At 37.6% G+C, this 24,936-nt stretch overlaps 1 protein-coding gene and 2 long non-coding RNA genes across 4 annotated transcripts; 1 reads left to right on the top strand and 2 right to left on the bottom strand.

Annotated features, from left to right (window-relative positions):
- The first annotated feature begins 1,214 nt into the window (after positions 1 to 1,214).
- On the top strand, positions 1,215 to 24,936 carry LOC122986902. Its single transcript, XR_006404410.1, has 4 exons — positions 1,215 to 4,263; positions 16,100 to 16,110; positions 21,315 to 21,316; positions 24,926 to 24,936. It is a non-coding gene; the product is annotated as an uncharacterized LOC122986902 (long non-coding RNA).
- Positions 3,606 to 5,192, bottom strand: LOC122986901. 2 transcript variants are annotated; one of them, XR_006404408.1, is made up of 2 exons: positions 5,111 to 5,192; positions 3,606 to 4,792 (listed from the first exon to the last, which is right to left on the bottom strand). It is a non-coding gene; the product is annotated as an uncharacterized LOC122986901 (long non-coding RNA). The 2 variants fall into 2 exon arrangements; XR_006404407.1 differs by having other exon boundaries at positions 3,606 to 4,816; positions 5,111 to 5,190.
- On the bottom strand, positions 17,428 to 24,713 carry dctn3 (dynactin 3 (p22)). Its single transcript, XM_044358407.1, has 7 exons — positions 24,535 to 24,713; positions 21,079 to 21,163; positions 20,627 to 20,713; positions 20,273 to 20,356; positions 18,736 to 18,794; positions 18,566 to 18,625; positions 17,428 to 18,471 (listed from the first exon to the last, which is right to left on the bottom strand). The coding sequence occupies exons 1-7, from the start codon at positions 24,634 to 24,636 to the stop codon at positions 18,385 to 18,387; spliced, it is 564 nt and encodes a 187-aa protein (XP_044214342.1). The 5' UTR covers positions 24,637 to 24,713; the 3' UTR covers positions 17,428 to 18,384.

The raw sequence follows: 24,936 nt of genomic DNA, 5'->3' as shown, positions 1-24,936 counted from the left end.
TGATATGAGGTCTTACTTAAAATAAAAAAAAGTGGAAGAGCTGTCAGTCTTTTGTTGTCTCTGTTCATTTTAAGAGTTGCTATACTATAAAATTACTCTGACCAGTCACCAGTGGGTTAGGATGATAGGTATACTGTATATACTGTAGATAATGTTTAGCAACATTCACACGCATTCCTTCAAGTCTCCCACCTCTCAAAAATGTGTTTTGCTATGTGTTCCTTCAGTTGGATATTTGAGCTTACTGATACAAGAAGGCTGTTTTCACATTCATCAGATGAAATTATTCCAAACAGAATATTTTTATATGTTTTAAAAGATGTGTGGAGGGGACATTTTCACCAAACTTAAGACATTATCACTCACTTTGTCTTCCATTTATGGCACTTTCATCCAAAGTGTGTTGGAGTAAGTGATCAGTTTCAGTTTCAGTGACACTTCATGGCTGTCAACAATCTCCTGCCGTGGGAACCAGTTGGTAACCTTACACCACTGAATCTTTTTGCAGTTTTAAACTCTTTAAAGATGTACACACACATCAGTTATTATTAGTCCAGGACAAAAAAGAAAGATTTCTTGACCTCAGCCAAGCTGTATGACACATGATAACATATTAGTAATGAGGCTACTTGAGCTTTTTTTCCCCCCACCTCATCCTGTCAGACATGTGACATACAGGGAGAGATCTATTGAAGGAGAGGCACAGAGGAGAATCTATACACCTCAAGAAACAGGAAGAAGATCAGAACACAATGCAGCTGCAGAGCATTGTGGGATGCATGGGTTTTCTAACTGGAAACACTTGAAAGTAAAGAAAATGTACTAACATAATGTCACTTGATTTCAATTCCTAATCTTTACTTATTCAAATATTGTATGTAGTATAATGAGTGCACTTCAGGCTGAGATGCAGGATAAAATCAAAACAGGTCAAGCACAAAATCAGGGTCTGGAAGCTGTAAAATGTTCTGTATATTTGTATTTTTTAAGCAGCAAAGTGTGTGCAGTGTATTTACATGCAGAACTACTTGGCCAAACCGACAGAAACAAGCAAGTCTGCACTGGGCTTCAACCCTTTAAGTTTGGGCACTGATCTCCCAAAACCTGCTTATACTATAAAAACTGTAGCTCCTTCTACTCTAAAAGGCAGCCATTAGCAAGTCAATTGGCTAACAGTATTTTCATATAATTTCATGTGGTAACAGTGAATAAATCTTACAAAACTTTTTTAAAACAATAAATAAGTGCAAACCTTCCCAAAAGACTTCAAAATCTCCCTTTCTGTAAAAGGGATCTAACGTGACTGATTCTGTTTTGGCAGTTTTTGGGTCTAGAATTTAGGATGGTCAAGGGCAACACAGAAAAGAGAAAAGAAACTCAAACACTGGTGATTCAAATGATGCTCTCTGAAACTTATAAAGCTTCCGGCCATTCATATTACTCAGTAACTGAGGCCTCATTTCAATGCCCAATTTACAATTTTGGATCTGGAATTCAATTCCCAGTAATTTTATAATAATTTTCTCATTGTTTACTTTTAGTACCTTTTCATTTTGAATATACATACAATATTATAAATTCTGTTTTGCACAGAGATGAATTTTGATTGCAGATATTTTGCTCCTGAAATATAATGATGTTGTGATGATGAAAAGTGATACTCTTCTATGGGAGCCACGCCATAAGCTTTTAGCTTTTTAGACTCAGCCTGCACACATTGTATACTACTGACACTTACTGGTAGAAACAAGATGAAGCAGTCAAATCATATATAATGACACCAACGATACCAATATAAACTGTAGGGACTGTAAGGTGGTTGGTGGGGAGGTTTCAGATGGGCAGTTCAGATGCTTATGTGACTGCAGGGCATTTCTTGGAAGACCAGACAATGATGAATGGATGATCTATATTTATATAGCACCTTTCATGCACAGAATGCAACTCAAAGTACTTTATAATTCAGCAGCAAAACAAACCAAGTTTAAAACCATTCATATACACAAGGAGGAAGAGAGAAAATAAGCACGAAGAGTGTTGCTATTTCTGAAATAGCATTTACACAGTGCATATAAAAGTCATTAAAATGTGAGAAAATCATAAAACATTAAACAGACAACCGCACTTTATGAACTATATTAAAATGATAAGTTTTGAATTGTTGTTTAAAACTCCACTGAGCAAGTAAGTCTAATATTTAACGGCAGTGTATTCCATATTTTTAGTGCGTAATGTCTAAAATGATGTGAGTCTCGATATTCAACAGACACATCAGAGCTTTGGTGTGATGTACATGAAGTGATGCTCGGGACCAGACCCTGATTAGGGGGCACAGGGTCTATTCTTTACCCTTTCTGTCCTTTCAAGACATATTCACATTAAAAATTATTGCAATACTGTGAAAAGATTGTTCTATTTCACTTTATTTAAAAGAACATCTCTCTGTCTTTCACTCAATGAAACGCTTTCACGCACAGATATTGTTTATAGTGTTTCTCATGTCCTGTAGTGTTCTCCTTTGATACTACAAGCAAGATTTAGCTGGAACTTTATCTGAGCACTGAGTCAATATACTTATTCAAATGAGCTGCTGGAAGGTACATTTGTCCTTTCAGTTTTGTTTTTTTTTTACAATGAACTCCCTCTTGGAATACATTTAAAGTGGAAATATTCAAATGTTTTATCATATTGGACCATTGAAAGATACGTGTGTCTTTTCGTCAGCCATAAAGTAAACTTCATCATGATATTGTCTTTTAGCAGCCTGCCTGAGGAACCCTGTTACATTTGGACACTCAAACCCAAATAAAAGAGTTCTGCTCCTTTCTGTCTGTAATTCTTGCAGGACATAAGAATCAAAATCTAAAAGCAAATTAAAAGGTCTTTCACTTGTATTGTGAGCATAATGAAGTTTACTGTCCGTGAAATGTTCCAAGCTCAGTATTTTTTTATCTCCAGGTCTCTCCTTGTAGTGACAAAAAGTGCACTCAGTGGTTGTCTTATTGGAGAGGAAAGAAAAGCTGCTGTTTATTGGACTTTATTCCATGCAAGATGTTCAAAGCGCTCTTCCAAAAAAAGCAAGATGAATCAGGTGCACATAAGTACACAAGCAACACACAAAACGTTTTAAAAATTCTAAAATCACTCTGAACAGTTCTTAATGATTTTGTTATTGCCAACCTATGCATGATACTGTATGTGCAAACTACAACACATCTGGTCACAATGCTCAGTGAGATTTTCCCTTTGCATGGATTGCAAAACACTGCTTTAATGTAATATTCACATCAAATCCTTTGAGTTGACTGAGACCAGATTTAACCTGCATATAATTTGTTTTGTCCTCAGAAAGGCACGTGGGCTTCTATCGTTTGCATGATGAACCAGCCTAAACAATGCAAGGAATTAGAGAATTTGATAAAGGCCATGGAAGAAAATGAAAAAATTGAGGAACAATGTGTAGGGCAGTAGCCTAAATAAGCCACTGGGTGTCATTGTTGCACTGTGTATTCCCCTGAGAATTTAGCATTTATCGTTGTTTGTCCCTTGCAGGACACTGTAGTTCTGTAATTCATTCTGCGCGGGACATTTTTTTAAAAGTTTATTTTCACTACTTCGTAAGGTACGCAGTGTTAATGGCGCCCTACATCATCCTAAATATCTGGGCTAAAAACACCTATCCAGTCGATATGTTCAGTGATTGTGTTTATTAAGATGTTAACCTAGACCTAAGTGTGAGTTTGAGAAGTAAGCGAGTGTGTTTTTGTATGTAAATATTGGCTGTAATGTTGACTAGCTTGCTGTGTACGAGCAGAGCACCCATTAAGTGGAAGTGGTACAGGATGAAGAATTAGCTTTTCATTTATTGTCTGCTATCGGTCCTGTTATGTCATTTAATTTATTTTTACACTAAATTATATGTTAAGAGTGCCTTATTTAATTTCAACATGCAATAATTTGTTATTTTCTGAGTAGGATTATTATTTTGTGCTATTTATTTTGGCATGAGGACATATTTTCTAAAAAAAAGTTTATTTTCACTACTTCGTAAGGTCATGGAGCCAGCAGTCAGTATAGCGGACCAGCAACAGAGATGAAAGCTGTCATTGTGAGCCAATAAAGTGTCCCCAGGTCTCAACCACAATCCAGAACCCCTGTGTTGCGTGTCTCCTTCTCTCCGCACACCACCCCATCTCACACCGATAAACACCACCCAGAGTCCCCGGGTGTGTCGAGAGGCTACGGCACGTTCGGGTTACAAATGTATGAAATGTACAGCCCTGGCTGGCTAAGAAGTGCCAACAAAGCCCATCAGCTTGTCCTGTTCTGTTGTTCATCTCTTTCTTCAAGTGACAGGGTCTTACTTGTAATAAAACACTGAGCAAGAACTGCCTTGTGATGTCTTTGTTAATATCAAGAATAATTTCTAGGAGACAGGGTTGCTGCTATACAATAAATTGAGTATTCCCCCTTTTCCATCTGTGGGATCAGAAATGAGAAACAACTTATTGTTTTGTGCATTGAAGCAGTGATGATAACAGTTAGACTGTACTTTGCTGTTCATACAGAGGAGGGTTTTAGATTTTGATTAAAACACAAGGAAATTTACTGCAAACATTAAATCAATATAGTCTACAGTGTGGCGCCTGTAAAAACAGCTCTTTAAATTTTCACCACGGCCGTCTTGTCCATGACGGTCAGTCCGCTGTTCCTCTACCGACCAGCTCGCCTGCCGCTCGCTCGGAGTCCCGTCCTGCCTTCTGTCAACAGCCGCCTTCCAGCCAAAGATCGTCTATGTAAAACGAGACCGGTCACTCTGTAGAAAAGACATTTTTGGAAACCGTCCAAACCCACCGAATCAACATAATAGCTAGATGAAAAATAAATGTCAAATAAAGTAAACATGTCTCCTTTACCTTAAAATTAATACAAATTACATGTTACAAGATTCCTAATTCATTTTAGCCATAAAGCTAACATGATTTGGTTTGTATGTTACTTAGCAACAACACATTAAGCTAACTGTTGGCTAGCGAACCTCTCCGGTAGTCTAACAGTAAAGTCCGACATATTTTTTAAGCGCATGTTTAAATTAAATCCATCTTGTTACCTCTGATGCAGGAAAAGTTAAAACAATGTGAGTTATCTCTCTCTGCTTCAGGGACTGTCATTTCCCCATCACTATTCCCCCCCTCTTCACTCCAAAAGTTCAAAATAAAACACTTACATTCTTGCAGGAAATTCCAAAACCAAAGTTCTCAACAAAATACAGGTCAATCAATGCAAACAGACAATGTTTACACACATTGTGTGTGCTGAAAACAAGTCAGTTACTAAAGCTATCAACAGTATTTGAAGTATATTATCCTTTCCTTACAACTAACTCCTTAAAAGGTTGCCTTCCTCTGTTACAGTTTTGCACTGATGGAAATAAACCAGCCTGCACAAACCAAGTATCAATGATATTGATGATAACGACCCCACAGTGGTTATGTACCTGGGACTCCCCGCCAGTCAGCTAGAAGTGGAGTAGCCTTTTGGATGAGAGGCCTAATGTCTTCAAGTATCTACAACCAAGTCCAGCTGCCCTTGATTCTTGGATGGCCTTTTCAGTTATTTGTTCTTAATTGGGTAATATTTAAAATCAGTTGGGTTTTTTTTTATTTCAAGCTATTTGCACCAGCTATTTGTACTTTTGAGTATTTTTCCAAACAAGAAATCAAGTGGTCGGTCAAATAAATGCAAATGTACTTTACACTTTTGAATGATCCCTCCTTGAACCTTTTTCAATCTTTGCAGCATGATGAAGCTGTGTAAAGACAATTTTGTGTCAGAAATATGTTTTTTTTTCTGTTATCCTGTCCTGTCCTATCATCTTGAGACCCCTCAGATTAATCCATTGACCCCTTGCAAGGGTCCTGACCCCCAGGTTGGGAACCACTGGGCTATAAGACATGTAACTTGCAGTTTCCTACACTTCTGTAGGTCAGTTTTATTCAATCTTGTATTCATATCTTTAACATTATGTGTGAATGAGTAACTAAATGACTAATAAATCTTTAACCTTTCTGCTAAAGGTCCAAATGTAACTTCAACTCTAACAAAACACGATAACATCAAATCTCAGATGAAAGAATAACAAGACCCTTTACCATACTGTTTATCCCTAGTTTTGCTTTTTCCATAGCTTTGGAGAATAATCTGCTGGGCTGTTTTATTGCACAAAGGGACATTGCTTATCAGCAGTGTCCGGGTTTTCATTTCATTATTATTAATTTCATTATTTTTATCCCCTTGTCACTGGTTAAAAGTGTGCTAATCAGTAAAATCAACTGCTGTGCTGTTGTATTGGAATAAAAACCACCAAATTAAACATATGAACTTTAAATTTAAGTTAGGTGATGAATGCAAGAGAATTAAAGTTCCAAGTATTAAGATGGTCAACTGAAGTAAATTTCCATATCAAAGCAGCCTGGGGATACTGTTGCATACTTTTGCATACTTGGCAGTCACTGAAAGTTATCTCCTCACCTCCTGGCTCCAGTTTCTCTCTCCTCCGCAAAAGGGCTGTAAAGGCATGTGCTGATATCTCCCAAAAAAGGCAGGCTACACAAGATGTCAGGTTCTGGTGTCAGTCCTTTTTTCAAGACATGCACTGACATTCAACAATCATGGAGGGAGAAATAAACTGAAGATGAAGCAGAGAGAGCAATTTATACACCCACAGAGACAGAAAGTAGACCAGACAGATGCAAGACATTTTGGGTTTGGAGTGAAGGCGGTGTGATGCATAATTTTCTCGACCGAAAACGAGCTAGGCTATTCCTTTCAACTGTAAAGAGAGTGTAGTAAGATCATTTCTCTTGTTTCCAAATTTGTTTCAAGATTCACACAAGATTCAAGTGACACAATATTTTGGGGCAAGGAGTTACAGTATGTGTTTCCTTCAAATACAGAGATTTAAAGCACAACAGGTAAAGTGTACCATAATTTCATTAAAAGACAGATTCACAGTTTTTCAAGTCTTCCTTCTTGGAAATAAATGATTTTCCAAACACCTCTCCAATACTTTTCTGGGAAAAGGGCAAAGCTGTATGAAGGGGCAGGATCATTTCATACTCATCCTTTAAAAAGATGAAAGACATAGAATTGGGACTTAAATTGGAAGAAAAAATAAAAGAACCTGAAAAAAACTTTGCGGCCAAAAAGTACTCTGTGAATTAAGAAAGTATAAACTGGAACTGAACGATTTCATAAACAAAAGTACCCAATTTCTTATAGAGAGGCTCAGACACAACAAATTTCAATATACAGTGGAAACAGCTTATAGTGATCACAGTTACAGTGATCAACTGCATATGGATTAAAAATTTCGGGACATAATCATTCCTATACGAATGCTGTTTAAATAATTTGCTTTTAGTAATCAAGTAGTTCACTTACAGTGTTCATTTTGGGTCTTTTCATACATAAAAAAAAAATTAAACTACGGTTTTTCTATTTTCTGTTTTACCTTACTCCCATAATACACGTATGATGTGTGTTTAGCGGTTGCAGCACCATTATCAGGCGTTGCGGCGCACCTCTGCAGGGTTGCCCACTGCATCTCTATTCATACACACATACATAGCACATATACAAAAGTAACAGTCATTGGGGTATTTTGTTTAGCAATGCTATGGCAGAGGGGACAAAACTCCTGCCATAGCGTGCGTCTACGACACAGCTGCAATCCCTCCCTCTTTCCTGTTTAGTCCAATTGACTGATAAAAATTATAATTTAGAGGAAAAGCCTCTATCAGTGTTGTTACACCAGTAGTGCTGTTTAGTCATGTCTCAACTAAAAACATGCAAATTCTTTTCAGTTGTCAGATCATTAACCAAGAAAGATTTGTTACCCAATGAACTTACATTAAAAAGAGCTCATTTCAACTGTTCAACTGAAACAGGTGCCACATGGTCTGTGACTGCTACGATGTGTTTGACCATGCTACCGCCTGTTTAAGATCACCAGTATGTTTAATGAAGTGGCATGGGGTCTGTCTCATCTCCAGTGGACAGCCTGGTAGTTTTAATGGACCCAGCGTGGATAATCATGTCCATATTATTTGGGTGTGTGGAGAGGATAGTTGGCAACATCTCTGTTAGCTCCCTAACAGATGAGTCATCCAAGGTTAGATTTCCATTTTTTTTTCCTTTCAATTTTTCATTTTTTTTACAGATTAGTGTCTGGCTCAGATGTGGAGTTCACAGTGTTTCTTCTGGCCCTCTTTTTTTTTTTTTTTTACATTTTTTAAGACACCGTCACTTGTTTGAAATAAATAAAAGCAGCAGATTTTAACTAAAAGTTAAATTTCTTGAACGTGTGGTAACCTCACTTCACATCATTAAAGAACCAGTCATAATTTCTTATTTGAATACTAAAAGAAAGGAACTTTATCTGACCAGTGTGTCAAGGTATTTATTGAAATGAACTCTTCATTTGACTGTCATGCACTAGTTCTTACCTGCTGCTGTATAGATTATAATATAATGACTTCCATATCAATAGGCAGTTAGATTAGCACACACTAGATGTCTTTGTCTTTTATTACTGTCCTCCGAAGGATACATTTGTCAATTGTTAGTTTAATGACCTCCGTATCAAAAGGTATTTAAAACTGAATGAATTCAAATGTCTTTATCTTTCATAACGGACATTTGAAAAATGACATTTGTCTCCATCTGGGTGAGCCATAAAGTACAGTAGCATCCTTTGGAGCTGGAAGGAAGCTAGTTTACCTAAGGGGCAACTTTACATTTGGGGGAATGGGACATTCTTGTTGTAGTCCTGCTCCACCCTAAACCGAATAACAACCCTTAATCTTATTGTGAAGGTAGATGCAGGCCATAAGGATCCTATTTAAAATGCATTGTTTATCTACTCAGATGTGAAAAAAACTTAATTGGGTGCACAGAGCACTTAAGTGATGCAGAATGAATTCTGGAAATAGCATTTACACAGTTTCTTAGGAAAGAAAAGAAGACGGTTCATATAAAAGTCATTTAAATTAGAAAAATCATGAAACATTAAACAGACAACTGCTCTTTATGAGCTATATAAAATGATAAGTTTTGAGTTGTTGTTTAAAACTCCACTGAGCAAGTAAGTCTAATATCTAAAGGCAGAGTATTCCATATTTTTAGGGCGTAATGTCTAAAATGAGGCTCACATGTCTATTCTTTACCCTTTCTGTCCTTTCAAGACATTATGTTTGCAAGACTGTGAGAATATTGTTCCATTTCACTTTATTTAAAAGAACATTTCTCTTTCTTTCACTCAATGAAACGCTTTCACGCACAGATATTGTTTATAGTGTTTCTCATGTCCTGTAGTGTTCTCCTTTGATACTACAAGCAAGATTTAGCTGGAACTTTATCTGAGCACTGAGTCAATATACTTATTCAAATGAGCTGCTGGAAGGTACATTTGTCCTTTCAGTTTTTTACAATGACTCTTGGAATACATTTAAAGTGGAAATATTTAAATATTTTTATCGCTCATACTGGACCTTTGAAAAATATGTGTGTCTTTTCGTCAGCCATAAAGTAAACTTCATCATGATATTGTCTTTTAGCAGCCTGCCTGAAGAACCCTGTTACATTTGGACACTAAAACCCAAATAAAAGAGTTCTGCTCCTTTCTGTCTGTAATTCTTGCAGGACATAAGAATCAAAATCTAAAAGCAAATTAAAAGGTCTAAAAGGTCCGTGAAATGCTCCAAGCTCAGTGTTTTTATATCTCCAGGTCTCTCCTTGTAGTGACAAAAAGTGCACTCAGTGGTTGTCTTATTGGAGAGGAAAGAAAAGCTGCTGATTATTGAACTTTATTCCATGCAAGATGTTCAAAGTGCTCTTCCAAAAAAGCAATATGAACCAGGTGCACATAAGTACACAAGCAACTCACAAAATGCTTTAAACCTGGTGTGGTTTTTTTAAATTTATTATGAAAAATTGCGGAACTCTAAAACAGGCTGACTCACTCAGTCCTGAGGTATTATCAACTTTTAGAGTTCTTAGGACTAACATGTTAGCAAACAGTTACCTATTTACACATCCTGCAGACAGAGAAATGTTTTCATCCCATTGGACTCCACCTAATGAATGTAAGTCTAATATTTACTCTCCTTTAAGTTTTGGTCTCCACCAACTCCTGAGAAAAATATTTCACTCTTCAGCTGCTAGAAGTTCCTTCACCAACTTCAATGAGCTGAAAACCAAAACTACAAGCTAAAAAGCTCTGCAGAGCTGCAAAATGTGGTAATAATTTGTGATAAAAAGTGATTCAGTGTTAATACAAAATACTGACAAACACAATGACGATGTGGTTGTTTTTCATTGTTTGTTAGCACATCATGTAATTTCTGCTGTATATGTTATGTAGCTGGGAGAATACGGGGGACCACCAAGGTGCCATTTGGCAAAGAACCTGCACCAGTGGAGGCTGACAATGGTGACCAGTAGGAGACTGTGGTTATACTGGACGACTCCATGTGGGGAATATGTGGAATTGCATGAGCGGGAAACAGGTTTTAGCACTAAAACAATGTGTGCTCAGGATACTGTTATCCTCTGGCTGCTGAAGCATTCAAATTAGTCTGTGATACAGATATAACAGAAATGGGATGGACGAAGTCTCAGTATTATCAGGTGTATTGTTGGAATTGTATATAAAAAGGTGCCGTCCTCTGACCCAACAGGCTTCCACTGTCTCTCTGAGAAGGTAAGACCTCTTATGCTGTACAATTCCTTTGAGAAGTTATTGTATGGCTATAACATATTGCAGGTAAAGCTTGGCAGGTATTTTCAATGCTCTGAATTCTAACTGTGAGCTGTTAATAAAACAATTTTTGATTGTTGGTTTTGCACGAGGAAATGACACTTTTGGTTGACACTGCACTGACAATTTTTTTTTTTGTGTGTGTAGTTTTAGGGTGCCGAGTAGCTTGATTTTACTGCCAACCATCTCCTGAACACCTTAGCGGTAAGTCATGATTTTATCTGTTCAGTGATTAATTCCTGTTTTATTTTATCTACTTTCTGTCTTTCATCAAACAGTCCCATGACTGGACTCTGCCATGAAAAATTCAGGATGCCTTGAGAATTTGGTTTAACATGGTTAATTGTCATATTTCCTCATCTGTTCATCAGGTTACTTTTCCACTGCTGTAAAAATGAGGAACCTGATCTTGGTTGCTGTGATCCTTCAGCTGGCGATCATAATAATAGGGATTAATGGGGTGAGTTACTTTCATGTATTTATTGTTTATTCTACTCCCAACACATTTTTGGTATTTTAAGACTAATAAAGTAAGGTTTAGTTTTAAGATATCCACAAAGTTTCTTTTGGCTAGAAAATCTTCATTGTTTGAAAAGCAGCAAACTGTAACACTCCATAAAATGTGTCGTCCTAAAACTCCTCCTAAAACTAAAGCTGTGAAGATTATTTTAATGAGTGAATGATTCATTTGTTTTTAACCACCTAATTCATAAAATGTCAAAAAATAATTCCTATATCAAGTTACCAGTCCAGGTTGATGTTTTTTGCTTATTTTGTCTGAGCAACAATCAAAAAAAGAGCTTCAATTTTCAATTATATGACACTGAGAAAAACAGCAAAACCTCACATGTCAAATAGGAAATGTTTGGCATTTTAACTAAATAAAATACTCCAGCGATTTAGTATTACACTTCCTTAAAGTTGAGGGACTCAAGATTAAAATAAAAATGGTCAAAATCAAAGACTTTTTGTTGTGTTGTGATGTTTTGATATCAATGTAAAGTTGGTAAAATGCATCTCTGGTTTCTTTACAGTACGAATTTGGAGATATAATTTCTTTTAGGAGGAGAGGCTTGACCTTCAAGCATTTTGCTGTTTATGTGGGTGACAAAGAATTAGAGGGTAAAACAGCTGGACAGGATATTTTTCACCGTATAGGTATGTGCAATTATTTTCTTCTATTAGAATATTTATAATATTTTCTTAATTGATTAATTGTTTTGTCTATAAATTGTCTATTATAATCCCCCAGAGCCAAAGATGATCGCTTATTTACCAACAGTTCAAACTCCAAAGACATTCAGTTTACTATCATGTATGACAAAGAAAAACATCAAATACTCACATTTTAGAAGTTGTGGCTAGTAAATGTTTGACATTTTTGCTTGAAAAATGACTGAAATGATGAATAGACCACATAGTTGCTGATTGAGTAATCAATTAATTTGACTTAATCATTTCAGCTCTAACAGACATTATTACACTCAGTGAGAACAACAGTAAAACCAGCTTCTTGAACACTGTGAAGTCTCATAACATGTTGTAGTGAAACAATCGTAACCCTTCATATATACAGTTGTGAACAAACTTCAGATAACAAGATCAGTTTCATGTCTGTGTGTCCAGTATTGAGAATGATCCCAGACATGTTTAGCCTGGTTTAGCACAAAGACTGGAAGCAGGGAGATAACTGCAAAAGTGAAAAAGAATATAGATTCCTTTGTCAATTTCTGCTTTGACTGCTGGAAATCATAAAGGCTGATACTGAAACCCTTCCTTCCCTCCAGGCTTTTAAAATCACTTTTATATACAGTGTTTTCTAAAAGTGTTTTCTTATTATCACTGCAGGTTTGGATGACAACGCTCCTAATCCTGACTGTGTGTTCGGTGTGCTCGCAAATGAGATCGGTGAACCACACGTAGAAAATTACTTAGACAAAGCAAAAACCTTTTCAGGTAAAATAATAAAAAGAGGATCTGATGACGAGATATCTGCTCGTATTAAGGCGATGATGGAAGCGGAAAATTGTAAAACATATAGGCTTGGTTTCAACAACTGTGAACATCTTGCTACCGCTGTGCGCTATGGATACAAAGTTACAAAACAGGTATGTGGCTTCTTCAACAGTCTTCCATCACTATGTTACTCTCTGGTCTATTCAGGACAACACATTGTTCATTCACATTGTGCATTTAATTGCTTTTATATTCTCAAAGTTGGTGCAATTCTATACTTTTTTTTATTGTTAGCAAATCCCAATGTCAATACTTTCTGAATTCTCTACCTTGTCTGTGGCTCTCCATTGCCTGCTGGTCTCTACTGAAGATGTAAATCTTTACAAACCTTTGCCCGTCTAGTTTAGCAGATTATAACAAACAATCCAAATAATTAAGCCTGTGAATATTCTGTGTGTACATTATCAAACCTCTCTATATCAATAAACGTGTACAACAAAAATGAAATAAGCAAAGGTCATCAAAAGTAAATATGGAACATATTATTATGATGATAATTATATATATTTTTTAAGTTATTGAAAATACTAATGAAGATGAAAACACATTTGCACATGACCCTATTTACTGGAAGCAATAAACATTGTGAGGTTTTCTGTTCCCGTAACTGAGACCAGATTTAACTTGCACATAATTTGTTTTGTCCTCAGAAAGGAACAGTTGCTGCTGCTGTTTGTTGGTGGAACAAGCCTAAAGAATGCATCAAATTAAACAAGCAGGTGGAGGAGATGTTAAACCGCCGTCAGCCAGGCTGCGAGCCCTATAATGGCTAGAAGGGCCAACCAAGCCTATCAGCCTGTCTTGTTCTGCTATTCTTCCCTTTCCTCAAGTGACAGGGTCTTACTTGTAATAAAACACTGAGCAAGAACTGACTGCCTTGTGTTGTCTTTGTTAATGTCAAGAATAATTTCTGGGAGACAGGGTTGCTGCTGAGTATTCCCCCTTTTCCATCTGTGGGATCAGAAATGAGAAACAACTTATTGTTTTGTGCATTGAAGCAGTGATGATAACAGTTAGACTGTACTTTGCTGTTCATACAGAGGAGGGTTTTAGATTTTGAACACAAGGAAATTTACTGCAAACATTAAATCAATATAGACTACAGTGTGATGCCTGTAAAAACAGCTGTTTAAATTTGACTCCTTCAGATTTTCATTTTTATCAAGTCCAATTTTGGTCAAATTGTTTCTCTGTAATATCCAGTAAATGTATTCATATTACTTAAAGTACCAACCAGTCAAAAATGTTTTTCCTCTCATCCTCAGTTGAATATTTGATCTTCACTGTGCAGAATAATGTACAGAATTTGACACTTGAAAGCTGTTTTTACATTTATCTGCCTGCCTGCCACTGAAAATCTGAGCGTTGCTACTTATGACGATGATTTTTGACAATTTTGGAGCCAATCATAGTCCAATATGCAGCTTACACAAGTGTGACGTGGAAACTTGAAGCTTTTACACATTCATAGATACTGAATTTTTAGTTGAAATAATTAAATGTTTATTTTGTGGGGGAAAAAGAAACACATGAGACACAAATTATTAGTCAAAGCATGTCTTTAAACATATGTGGAGGTGATGTTTAAGTAGGCTACCTTTGTACACACACACTTCCTGTTCACCGATCGCTCCCCTACAACCATAATAAGAATTAAATTAATTCAGCGCTGATCCATAGGCCTATACAACACTAGACATGGATTAAAGAGATGACAGGAAACGAGGGGAGAGATAAGGTGAACAACATGCAACAAAGGTCCAGCATGCTGAAATCCACCTGCTGACATTGCAGTTATGTATCATGCGTCTTCACCAGTAAGGCGGTAGGGTTTTTATTGAAGAATGGCACCGCTACTTTAACTTGCCAAGTTTTAATGTTAAAGATTCCCTCCAGTCATGTTTTAAGACATATAAATAATATATGATATAAAAATATTGTTCATTTCAAAAGTTTAACTGCTGGATACAAGTTGCCTCCGTCCATCCTCAGTGTACTGGAGGCTTACTGGAAGTTTCCACATCACACTTATAAGTTCTATACTGAACCACAATTGGCTCAAAATCACTCAAAGAACCATAATATCATTTTAAGCCTGGCGGGCAAGTTCAGCACACATAAAGTAATAATAGACTTTACCATCGACCAGACAGGGGCCAGATGCATAAAACTCCGTAGATTCATGACTTAAACTGTGTACAAAGACAAAAATATGAACACACATTCTTTTCATCAGATTTATAAAGCCGTGGGTACACATGTGTTTGTTTTTTATAAATCTCAGTCATTGAGGAACTGAGCGCACGTGCACGAGCCTCATTTCCATTCCCACAATTTGCCATAAAAGGATGAAGACACGCCCTTCACCCGCTGTTTTCATATCAATACGCTGCCTGCTCCACCAGTCTGTACACCTGTCAGTGAAACAAACGGGAAAGAAGAAGTGCAGTTTCACAGATTGTGTTGCACCGACGAGGTTCTCCAACAGCAGAACACCTGTAATTACGCACGACCAAGACATTGATATCATTAATTCATCACATGGACTGCAAACCATCGTCGGCAGTGATGTCTCAGATGTGTAATCAATGATTTTTGAGTCTTAAAAATCAAACTTATCAAACATGTAAAGTTTGGTGCAGACTGGAGCATTTACAATAAAGTTATAGCAACTTCCTCTGTCATGGCGAATCTGAACGGTGTGAGGATGAAAATTTTCTGCAGGGTGAGACATGTCTGTCTTGCTCACACCTGTATCATCAAAATTATGCAAGTTTTGGGCCCATTCACTTGAATTTCAATGAGTAAATTGAAAACTCTTGATGAGTTAGTGTGTAAAACAAATTAATTTCCTAATTTTCATCAAGTCTATTTTTTAGAAAAGTAAAGACTTTTAACCCACATGACCTGGTGAAAGTTTGATTGACATGTGTACTGTCAGGTGTGTAGAGACAATAAGTAACTGCAGCTGGACACAGAAAAATACTCATATATATATTTGAATGGAGAGTGTGAGCGAACCGCTAGGTTCTCAGGCCCTAATAAAGGAAAAACTGCAGTACAGAGCTACAAATTTTAGTTTTGATTTTATTTTTCTACAGCATTTTATCAATAAACTGTCACCCTCACTCCATTTTTCCCTTCCCCTCATAGGTCTTCCCCACTACTGAATTATACATATAAGACTTAAAATTATTGTAAAATAAATTATAATAACACCAAACTTCATACAAAGTTTGTATATAATGCACTGTATGTATATAGACCTTTCAGCTGTATCCTACAAAAATGAGCTGCATTCAACGCCCCCCCATCCCCCCCTCCTATTCTCTCTACCTCTCAGTTGGAAAGGAGAATTTCAGAGTACTCTTCTTGTGAAATCTCCTCATAAATCCCATGACTTTGGCCAAATCTTACATTAAAAATCATATTTTTAGTAGGAAATTTCGTGGTGAATCCATTGATACAGGTTTGAAAGTGGTCAGACTTATAGTTTAGACGTCAGAAGCCTCTGTTTGACACAAAGTCCATGCCTCCCCCATTGTTTTACATTGTAAGGGGTACGTTTGATGTGATGTGGCACTGCAACTTTCAGGGCTTATAAAGTCCAAACCGTTGGAGTTATTACAAAGTTTTTAACAACTTTTTTTCAGCACAGTGTCATAAGTCATCTATTAAAGTTTGAAGCCGATACCATTAACGCCCTCAGAGGAGATAGCGTTTGTTCAGGAGCCAAAATTGAGGAAAAGTCTTATTTTGAAAGGCTAATTGTGGACTTCCTGTTGGATTTAGGTCAGGGGTGTCAGCATATGATTTGTAGCTCTTGATGAGACGAATAATTCTGTTTTGGCTTGATTTCTCTACAACATTCCTACAGGCTGTGGTGGCCATTTTAGTTACATAGGTGGTGCTAGAGAGCACATTTTGGCACTTTGGGGGTTAATTTTTACATTTTATCAAATATTTCACCAGACCTGATGTGTGTGCCAATTGGGTGAGTTTTTGAGCATGTTTAGGGGGTCAAACTTAGGTCTGAAGTGGCGGAATAAGAAAGAAAGAAGAAACAAACAAACACACGAAATACAATAGGGCCTAAAAAGAATATTAACAGCAAAATAAAATGTTGACTCCTGTGTAAATTAAGAGAATAAAATGAATCACATAAATATGATTGATCAATATTGCACTGGCCATAGTCATTATGTTCATAATAGTGCACTGACCTGGGCCCTTGGAATAGCATCATTATTAAAATCAACAAATCAAATAACTTACTTCCCAAAATGTCAAACTATTCCTTTATGCATATTTAGCTTCACTCACAAGCACTCTTTTTCCTCTAACCATAAATTAAAACATCCTCAGTCAGTTCTCCGGTGCTTTGACATTCAATGTGACATTCAGTGAGAAGTAAGTGAGCATTTGGAGTGTCAGTGTCCACACGAAGACACTCGGTGAGAGTGGAAACTGAACCCATAACCTGTTGGAAACTGTTTGGACACTCTGGATTAACAGACACAGAGATTCCTGAATCTGTCTGTAGTTTTAAACAGTTTGTAGATACTATACAGAATAGACATCACACACTGGAATAGTTCAAGAAAAGTAATATTTATTGTATCAACTGCAGTGATGCTGTACGATAATGAAGCTAATTTAAGTTTATGCAACTCATCTTGTGAGGAGGCATCCAGAGGGACATAACTAAAGCCTTGAAGAGTATATGTGTGTGTGTGTGTGTGTGTGTGTGTGTGTGTGTGTATGAGGGAAAACGGGATAACAAGTCTTGTGACTGGCTTGCAGTAGGGAAGCAGTGATGGAATGCATTACAAGTAAAGTCAATAAACGGGCATAAAAAGCTCTACAGTCTGAAAAATAAATAACAACAGCATCTCGGAGCTGTCTGAACCACATGACACGTGATGGGAGCGAGTTCCTCCAGACGGCTGATGAAGAGTCACATGAGGGCGAGTTCCTATACATTATTTCCACCAGTCCTTACATTCCAGTTTTACTGTATGTATGACTGGGTTTTTTTATGAATGGTATAATATAACTGTTTGGGAAACACCACTATCAGATAGGAGACACATCAGTCTTTAGCTACAACAAGGCTTTGAACTCTTGAGAGACAAAATAAGTTGTTATTAATACAGACAATACAGGACATCTGAGCTCATATTGAAACCCAGATATTTCACTGACAACCATTACCAGCGGAGAGATAAAATCTGCTTGAAAAGTTAATAACATCATGGAATGAGGCAATTAATATATCAAGGTAATATCAACCGATTCAATTAAATCCTGGTGACAAAACGATTAGCAGTTACAAATAAAACAGTGAGATTTTGTGACCCCCTTTATCTCAGTTTTGTTGTACTCAATATGACTCAATATGTCTTTTTAGAAACTGACTTCTGTACAGTGAACAAGCTACATAAGGAACACTTGTCTGATCTAAAGCTCCCACCACAGTGCAGTCTTAATCATCTTAATCATCATCATCCTCCTCCTCCTCATCAGAAGTGTGTTAGTGTTGACAGTCACTACTCCACAGGCCGGATACCCTTGGCCTCCTCAAGCTTCCTCAGGGTCTCGTCCCAGTGGGTGAACTGCTTGGACAGCAGGAACATCTGCCAATTAGAGGTCAACATTAGATTTAGAAGAGAAGAAAGTCAGACAAGTTAGCTGCAAATTTACACAGAAATATAAAAAAGGTTAAGTTACCATTTTGTTGTATTCCTCAAAAAGTTTCTTTACTTCCTGGGACTGAGCCTCAGTTTGGTCCTGTAACACAGACAAACATGGAGGAGAGGAGTCGACAGATAAAAACCTAACGAGAGAGAGAGAGAGAGACATAAAGAGGCAGATGGAGAGCGAGATGGAGAGGAGGTTACCTGCTCTTTGATGTGAATCTGTGACAGACGCTGCAGCTTGGTAGCATGCTCGGGTACGCCTGTGAACAACAGAAACACCGTTAACACAGTGGTTGATGGGGTAAACATACAATACTGTAGCGTTTCCTCTCCGTTCACCACTGAAAAACTCGACATCACTGAATAAAAAGGATGGAAATTCAAATAAACGCATAAGTTACATTAATTTTCCTCCCAATGACAAAATGCTGCCTCAAAGTTTACAACTAATAATTTGTAGGGCTGTAGTCTGCTGGTCGACTAGTTGGTCGATATGCTTCTCGTCCGACTAAATTCTCATTGGTCGAATAATCGCCGTGTTACTTTCATGAGGAGCAAAGTGCGACACCAACAGCTTTCCAGGATTAATCCATTATTTCCTGCGGCGGAAGGGACAGACTAACAAATTACCTGTGAAAACGTATTCAAAACACCCCTGTTGTTTTTACAACTTTGAACTCGCCCGTGAACCTACTGGAGACTGCTGGGTCTAAGGCCGTATTCAGACCAAATCAGGCGGCGTGGCGTTCAGCTGCAGGGTCGAGCGGAGGTGTGTGTGTGTGTGGGGGGGGGGGGGGGGGGGGGTTGTGGGTGTGTTTATTTGTACTTTAGAACGTAACTGCTGTGAAACAATCAGAAAATAGCGTTTTATTGATCTGATTCGCCGGCTTTCTCGCTACCAGCTCTCCCTCTCTTCATTCACTCTCTAGCTCGCTTGACCACAGCTGCTCTCTCTCTCTTTTTCTCTCATCTTTGGTGGCCAATCACAGCCGGAGATCAGACTGATCAGAGTTGTAAACTCTGCCATGATGGAGGACAAAGACGTTACTAGGACGAGGGGAGGACATTTCTCTTTGTTTGATAATGTTAAAAGTAAAGTCGATTGTGCTGTCGGCTTCCGGACTCACTTTAAAAAAGACAAGAGAAAAAGAGAGACTACTGCCCTAATAATAATAATAAGCCCCAATAATTTGATCATGTATAAATAACCGAGATCTGAAATATGGTCAGATGCACTAGAAGCAGAGCAGGGACTACAGCGAACAGCCAGGACACGCGTGTGAATTGGAGATACACAGATACACAGAAAAGTAATATCGAGATATTCCTTAGATGAACTAACACGTCAAATTTAACCAGGCAGATACTGTTTTCACTCAGTAGATCTCAAACCTCTGCCAGCGCTGCATGAATGAGTTCTAAACTTTACTTTTCAGCTTCCAGGTTTAAATTTCCTACAAAACTGCACATGAATACACTCTTTAGCAGCAGACCTTGCAGAAAACGACACCACTTAATTGATGCATCTTGAAAAAAAAAAAAAAAACAAGCTGACAAACAAATTTCAGCTAAATCTCTTCTTTATTCTTTAATTCATTATTTTGAGACACTTGGTTACCAAACAGGCGAACGACAGTGAACCTGAGCGCCTTCATACTCTTGCTGTCAAGGTGTAAAATCACAGAGTAGCTGTTGATTTGTTATTGATATGCATGATGTCCTACCAGGTGAAACTCACCTCTGATGTACGAGCTGTCCAGCAGCGGCTGCAGGTTGCTGACCTGCTCCAGTAAAGCAGCCTGGGAGAGCAGGAAGTCCTCCTCTGTGCACACAAACACACAGCAACAGCATCAAAGTCAGCACTGTGTCCGATGTGAGTTTCTCTTTTAGTCTCCTTGTTTTTGTGATGACTTACACTAATATTATAGAATAAAAACATTGCAAACAACAAATGTTAGGCTATAATTAGAAATACAATTTGGCTTCATAGGCAGTAAATAAATGATAAAAGCAAACAATAACCAAGATAAATTTGAGTGCAGTTGTTATTTTTTATTTGATTTATCTATCCCAGAGTCCTCCTGGTTCTTACCAGCGAGGATGAACTCCAGCTTCATGGTGTCAGGTACAGTGATGTGTTCGGTGAACTGCGGGTCCAGGTACTTCAGCAGGTCCTCAACTGCACCACAGCATCAAAAAATATGATCAAAGACTCACCAAACACGGTCTGACTACAGAATAACTCCTGCAAGCACTGTTGTGACATTTTGAATTTTAGACCTTTTCACTTTATTTTGCTGCTCTTTTGCCATTTTATATCAGCGTTTTTAATGTTCAGTGAGCTCATTGAGTGACAATATTTCATTATTGTATATATTAGAGCAGCTCCATGGAAAACAATACACAACACGTGCATGGATAACTATAAATGTGAAGTAGGATCCTTTCTGAGTAACATGAAAAATAAATACATAAATGAACAAAAGTTACAACAATCTTTTAATCCAGGCTGTCAGGGCTGAACCAACCCAGCCCGTCACTCACTCTTCTTGTGCAAGATCTTGACTCGTTCTCTCTTGTTGGCCGTGTTGGTCAGACCCGCCTGAATCCTGGTCAAAGACTCTGCACACTGCGGGACAGAAGGTACACGAGAGTCATTAGAGCTGATTTCATTATGCCTTTTTGTGTAATATGTGGTACTATTCCTAACATAGTACACAAACACAAAAGCTCAAGTTCAAGTGTAGCAGGGCGCTACAGTAGGTGGCAACACAATGAAGTAGTCTTGTGCACTTTCTGCTCTGATTTGCCCTGTGTTGCCCCCTTGAGGACTGCAGAGGTCATCGCCGTCAAAGGAACATGAGGATACATGATGAGTCTGTCAAAGTGGGATGATCTTACTCCTTAGTGTTAAAATGGCACTAAGATCATCTTAAAGGGTTTTTCCACTAGCCCAGGTTGGTCTGCTTGAGCCGTGCCGAGCCGTGATAAAACGCGTCTCCATTACAGCCTCACAGCTGGGGTCCTGCTCGCTGGCAGGGCCGACCGCAGCCAACCTGTGACGACCCCCACTTCCTCCCCCTCAAACAAGCGGTATGTTGCAGACTCAACGCAGTCTGTGTCTGTGTTGGAGACCAGAGAGAAAGCTGTTTCTTGTGTTCAGCTCAATACTTTTGTGGCTTCTAACTGAATCTCTGGGTTTTTTAAAGTTTAGTTTCTCTCCTGTTTTTCCTTTTCAACAGCTGCTTTATTTTACTGTTTTCCGATCGGTTTCAGCTGTATCGTGTTAAGTTACTGCTGATGAAAACCCAACATTTGTTGATTTTGCTGCTTTGTATTAAGAGCTTTTAAATGACACAATAACTTTTATTGTGAAGAATTTATAGGAAATTAAATTTATAACCCAATTTGTGGAGCTTCCTTAGCTGTCCTAAAAACAGGTCTACACAAAATAAACAGGTCTACACAACAAGAGCCGTGGATATTTGAGCTATTTTTTTTTTTAAATGAATCAGTTAGAAATAATTCTAGGAGGAGAAACTGCCACAGTGAGATGTCCAATGAAGAGCTGCAGACGATGCTTATGCACACATTTGCTTATGCATATTTGTAGCATCTACATTTTAGGTCTCTCTCTGAATATATTGAGAATTAACATCTTTTTTTTCCCCCCCAAGTTAACAATACGTTAATACTTGTAATTTAAACTCAATTTAAACACAAGAATTATAAATGTAAAACACTACTTGAGTTAACATATTGTGGCACTTTCTCCCCTGAAGAAAAAAACAAAACAAAACAGGAAACAAGTCTACTTCAATGCCTCTTTTGTATGTTCAGTGTTTTTCACATCATATGATGCTCTGATGAAACATCCCACTCTGAGGCTCAAAAGGACCACACTTTTTAAAATCATACGCCAGAGATTCTGATTGATAATCAGAGACTCTGGAACGACCTGCTCAAGAAAATCAGGTTGGCTGAGTTAGTGATTTCTTTCTAAGTTTCTTCCTAAAAACATATTTTTATCAGAGAGTCTTTCCTGATTTAACTAGAGTTTGTATTTTCTTTGAGCTGTCTTTTATTTCTGCTTTTATTTCTTTTAAATTTCCTCTTGTTTTATCATACACTGTATTGGTTTTATCATTGTTTTGTTGCCTTTGTAAAGAACTTTGCAAAGTGGGTTTTGAAAAGTTCTCTATAAATAAAGATTATGATTATTATTATAAATGTGTTTTCCAAAAATCTTGGAAAGCAGTGACTTGGTTTCATTTCAATGCAGTATTACACTCAATCCTCAGAGATTTCAAACTTGCTTGAAACAGGTAATAAATCACAGTGAACATCATCTGAGCTTTTACTTTTAATGAGTGCGTCTCTCTGCTTGGCCGTCATATCTCATCATCATATCTTTTTTTTTTCTTCAACAGAGACCATATCATGTATCTTGTGTTTTTGCATTATTCATGTACCCCTTTAATCTATAAAAAAAATCCATTTCAAGTTCACCGAGCCCAAGGCCCTGTGGTTAATTTGCTTGTTTAGTCCGATCAATAAATCAAATCTAAAATTATGGAATTTACAATAGCATATCCTCACATTTAAGAAGCTGGAACAGCTGATGTTCAATTTTCCTGATTAATAAGTCATACAACAAATCCTTTCGCAAAATTGTATTTTCTGTCCATTGTTTAAATGATTAATTGACGAATTGTTCCAGGACAGCAGCCTTCTCTTGGTTTCATTAAATACATTATAAAAACTCCACCAGATATAGAGCTGCAATGATTAGTCAGTTAATCAATTAGCTGCAAGCTATTAAATGAATCACCAACTATTTTGATAATTGATTATTTGTTCTAAGTACTTATTCAAGAAAACAATGTCCAAAGTCTCTGGTTCCAGTTTCTCAAATGTAAATATTTTCTGGTTTCCATGATGGTAAACTGAATATCTTTGAGTTGTTGACTGATGGTCGGGACAAAAGGAGACATCTGAGGACGTCATCTTGGGGTTTGGGAAACAGTTATCAACATTTTTCACCATTTTCTGACATTTTTCTATGGATCAAACTAATTGATTAATCGACAAAATAATAGTCAGGTGTCCATATGAACTCTGAGAGAGGTTTTCCTCGCTGTAATCATTCCTCCTGTTCATACTGGCTATTAAAAGACCATTCAAATGTGCTTTTAATTAAAGTGATGGGGGCCAAAATCCATTTAAAAGTTGATGTGAAGCTTATATGAGGCTTCAGCAGTCTGACTTAGTCATATCAAGTGGATATCTGACACATTTACAGTCTTTTTAGCATCAAATTCCCTCTTTGTGTTTCCCTGTTGAGCTGCGGTGGAAGTATAGTAACAAAAAGAGGGACTTTGGCACTAAAAAGTACTGTGATGTTGAAAGATATCTACTTGATTTGCCTCATTTGGACGGCTGAAGCTTCATATTAGCTTCAGAAACACTTTTATATACATAAAATGCATAAAAGGAGAACTGTGGATTTGGTCACCCATCACTTCTAATGGTCAGTATGAACAGGAAGGATGATTATGGCAAGAAAAACATGTTTAAATGTTCATTGGTGCACCTGACTGTTGTTTTAAGACAGGCTTGAGAAATGTGAACCTGTCCTTCAATCGATAACGTAAACAATGGTTAGTTGCAGCCCTGCCCAGCTCAAATAGCAGCACAATAACGATACGGACGTGCATATAGCTGATCATTATGTCGGTATTTGTACTGAAAAAGTAGGAAAACGCATTCTTACGTCTAAAACAGTAACGTTGTATTTATGCCAACAGTAGGGTGAGTAGCTGTCACAATTTCTACTATAACTTATTCTGAATACTTGCAGCACAGCTAATGTGTATAAAATTAATAATAGGGCGTTCACTCATTACCAGTGACAGCGCTATCGTTAGCTCTGCCATGCTAACAGCTAGCTAGCTCCTTGACTCGCCACATACGTCACGACAGACATTATTCTGGACAAACCTTGACGGGTTTTCCACTTTTGTTTCTTCTCTCGCCGTATATACGACTCTCCAGCGCCTGTAGACGCATTTCCAGGTTATCAGTCTCCAGTTTTTTATCCATTCTTGAAGCTACCTGTGGACACAACGGAACCCAAACAGCCCGGTGTTCCGGTTAAACGAGTGACCGTGTTAACTGGTGACTGTCAGCCGGGTGCGTCCGTTGTTGCTCGTAGTGACGGAAAACACGAACAGATGTTCGTAGGTGTCCACGTGAAAGCCTTTAATTTTACTTTAATTCATATTAAATATATACTTTATGCTGCTCATTAAGAGGCATTCACCGCTCGCAACTTTTTTTTAATAATGTAGGAAACAAAACAGCCTATAAATTGGCAGTGCAGTTATAACAGTGGTGGAGAGT

This window comes from Thunnus albacares, chromosome 8 (genome assembly GCF_914725855.1).
Source record: "Thunnus albacares chromosome 8, fThuAlb1.1, whole genome shotgun sequence".
NCBI lineage: Eukaryota > Metazoa > Chordata > Actinopteri > Scombriformes > Scombridae > Thunnus > Thunnus albacares.
Note: the sequence above shows the minus strand (reverse complement) of the source record. Positions and strands in the feature narration are given on the sequence as shown.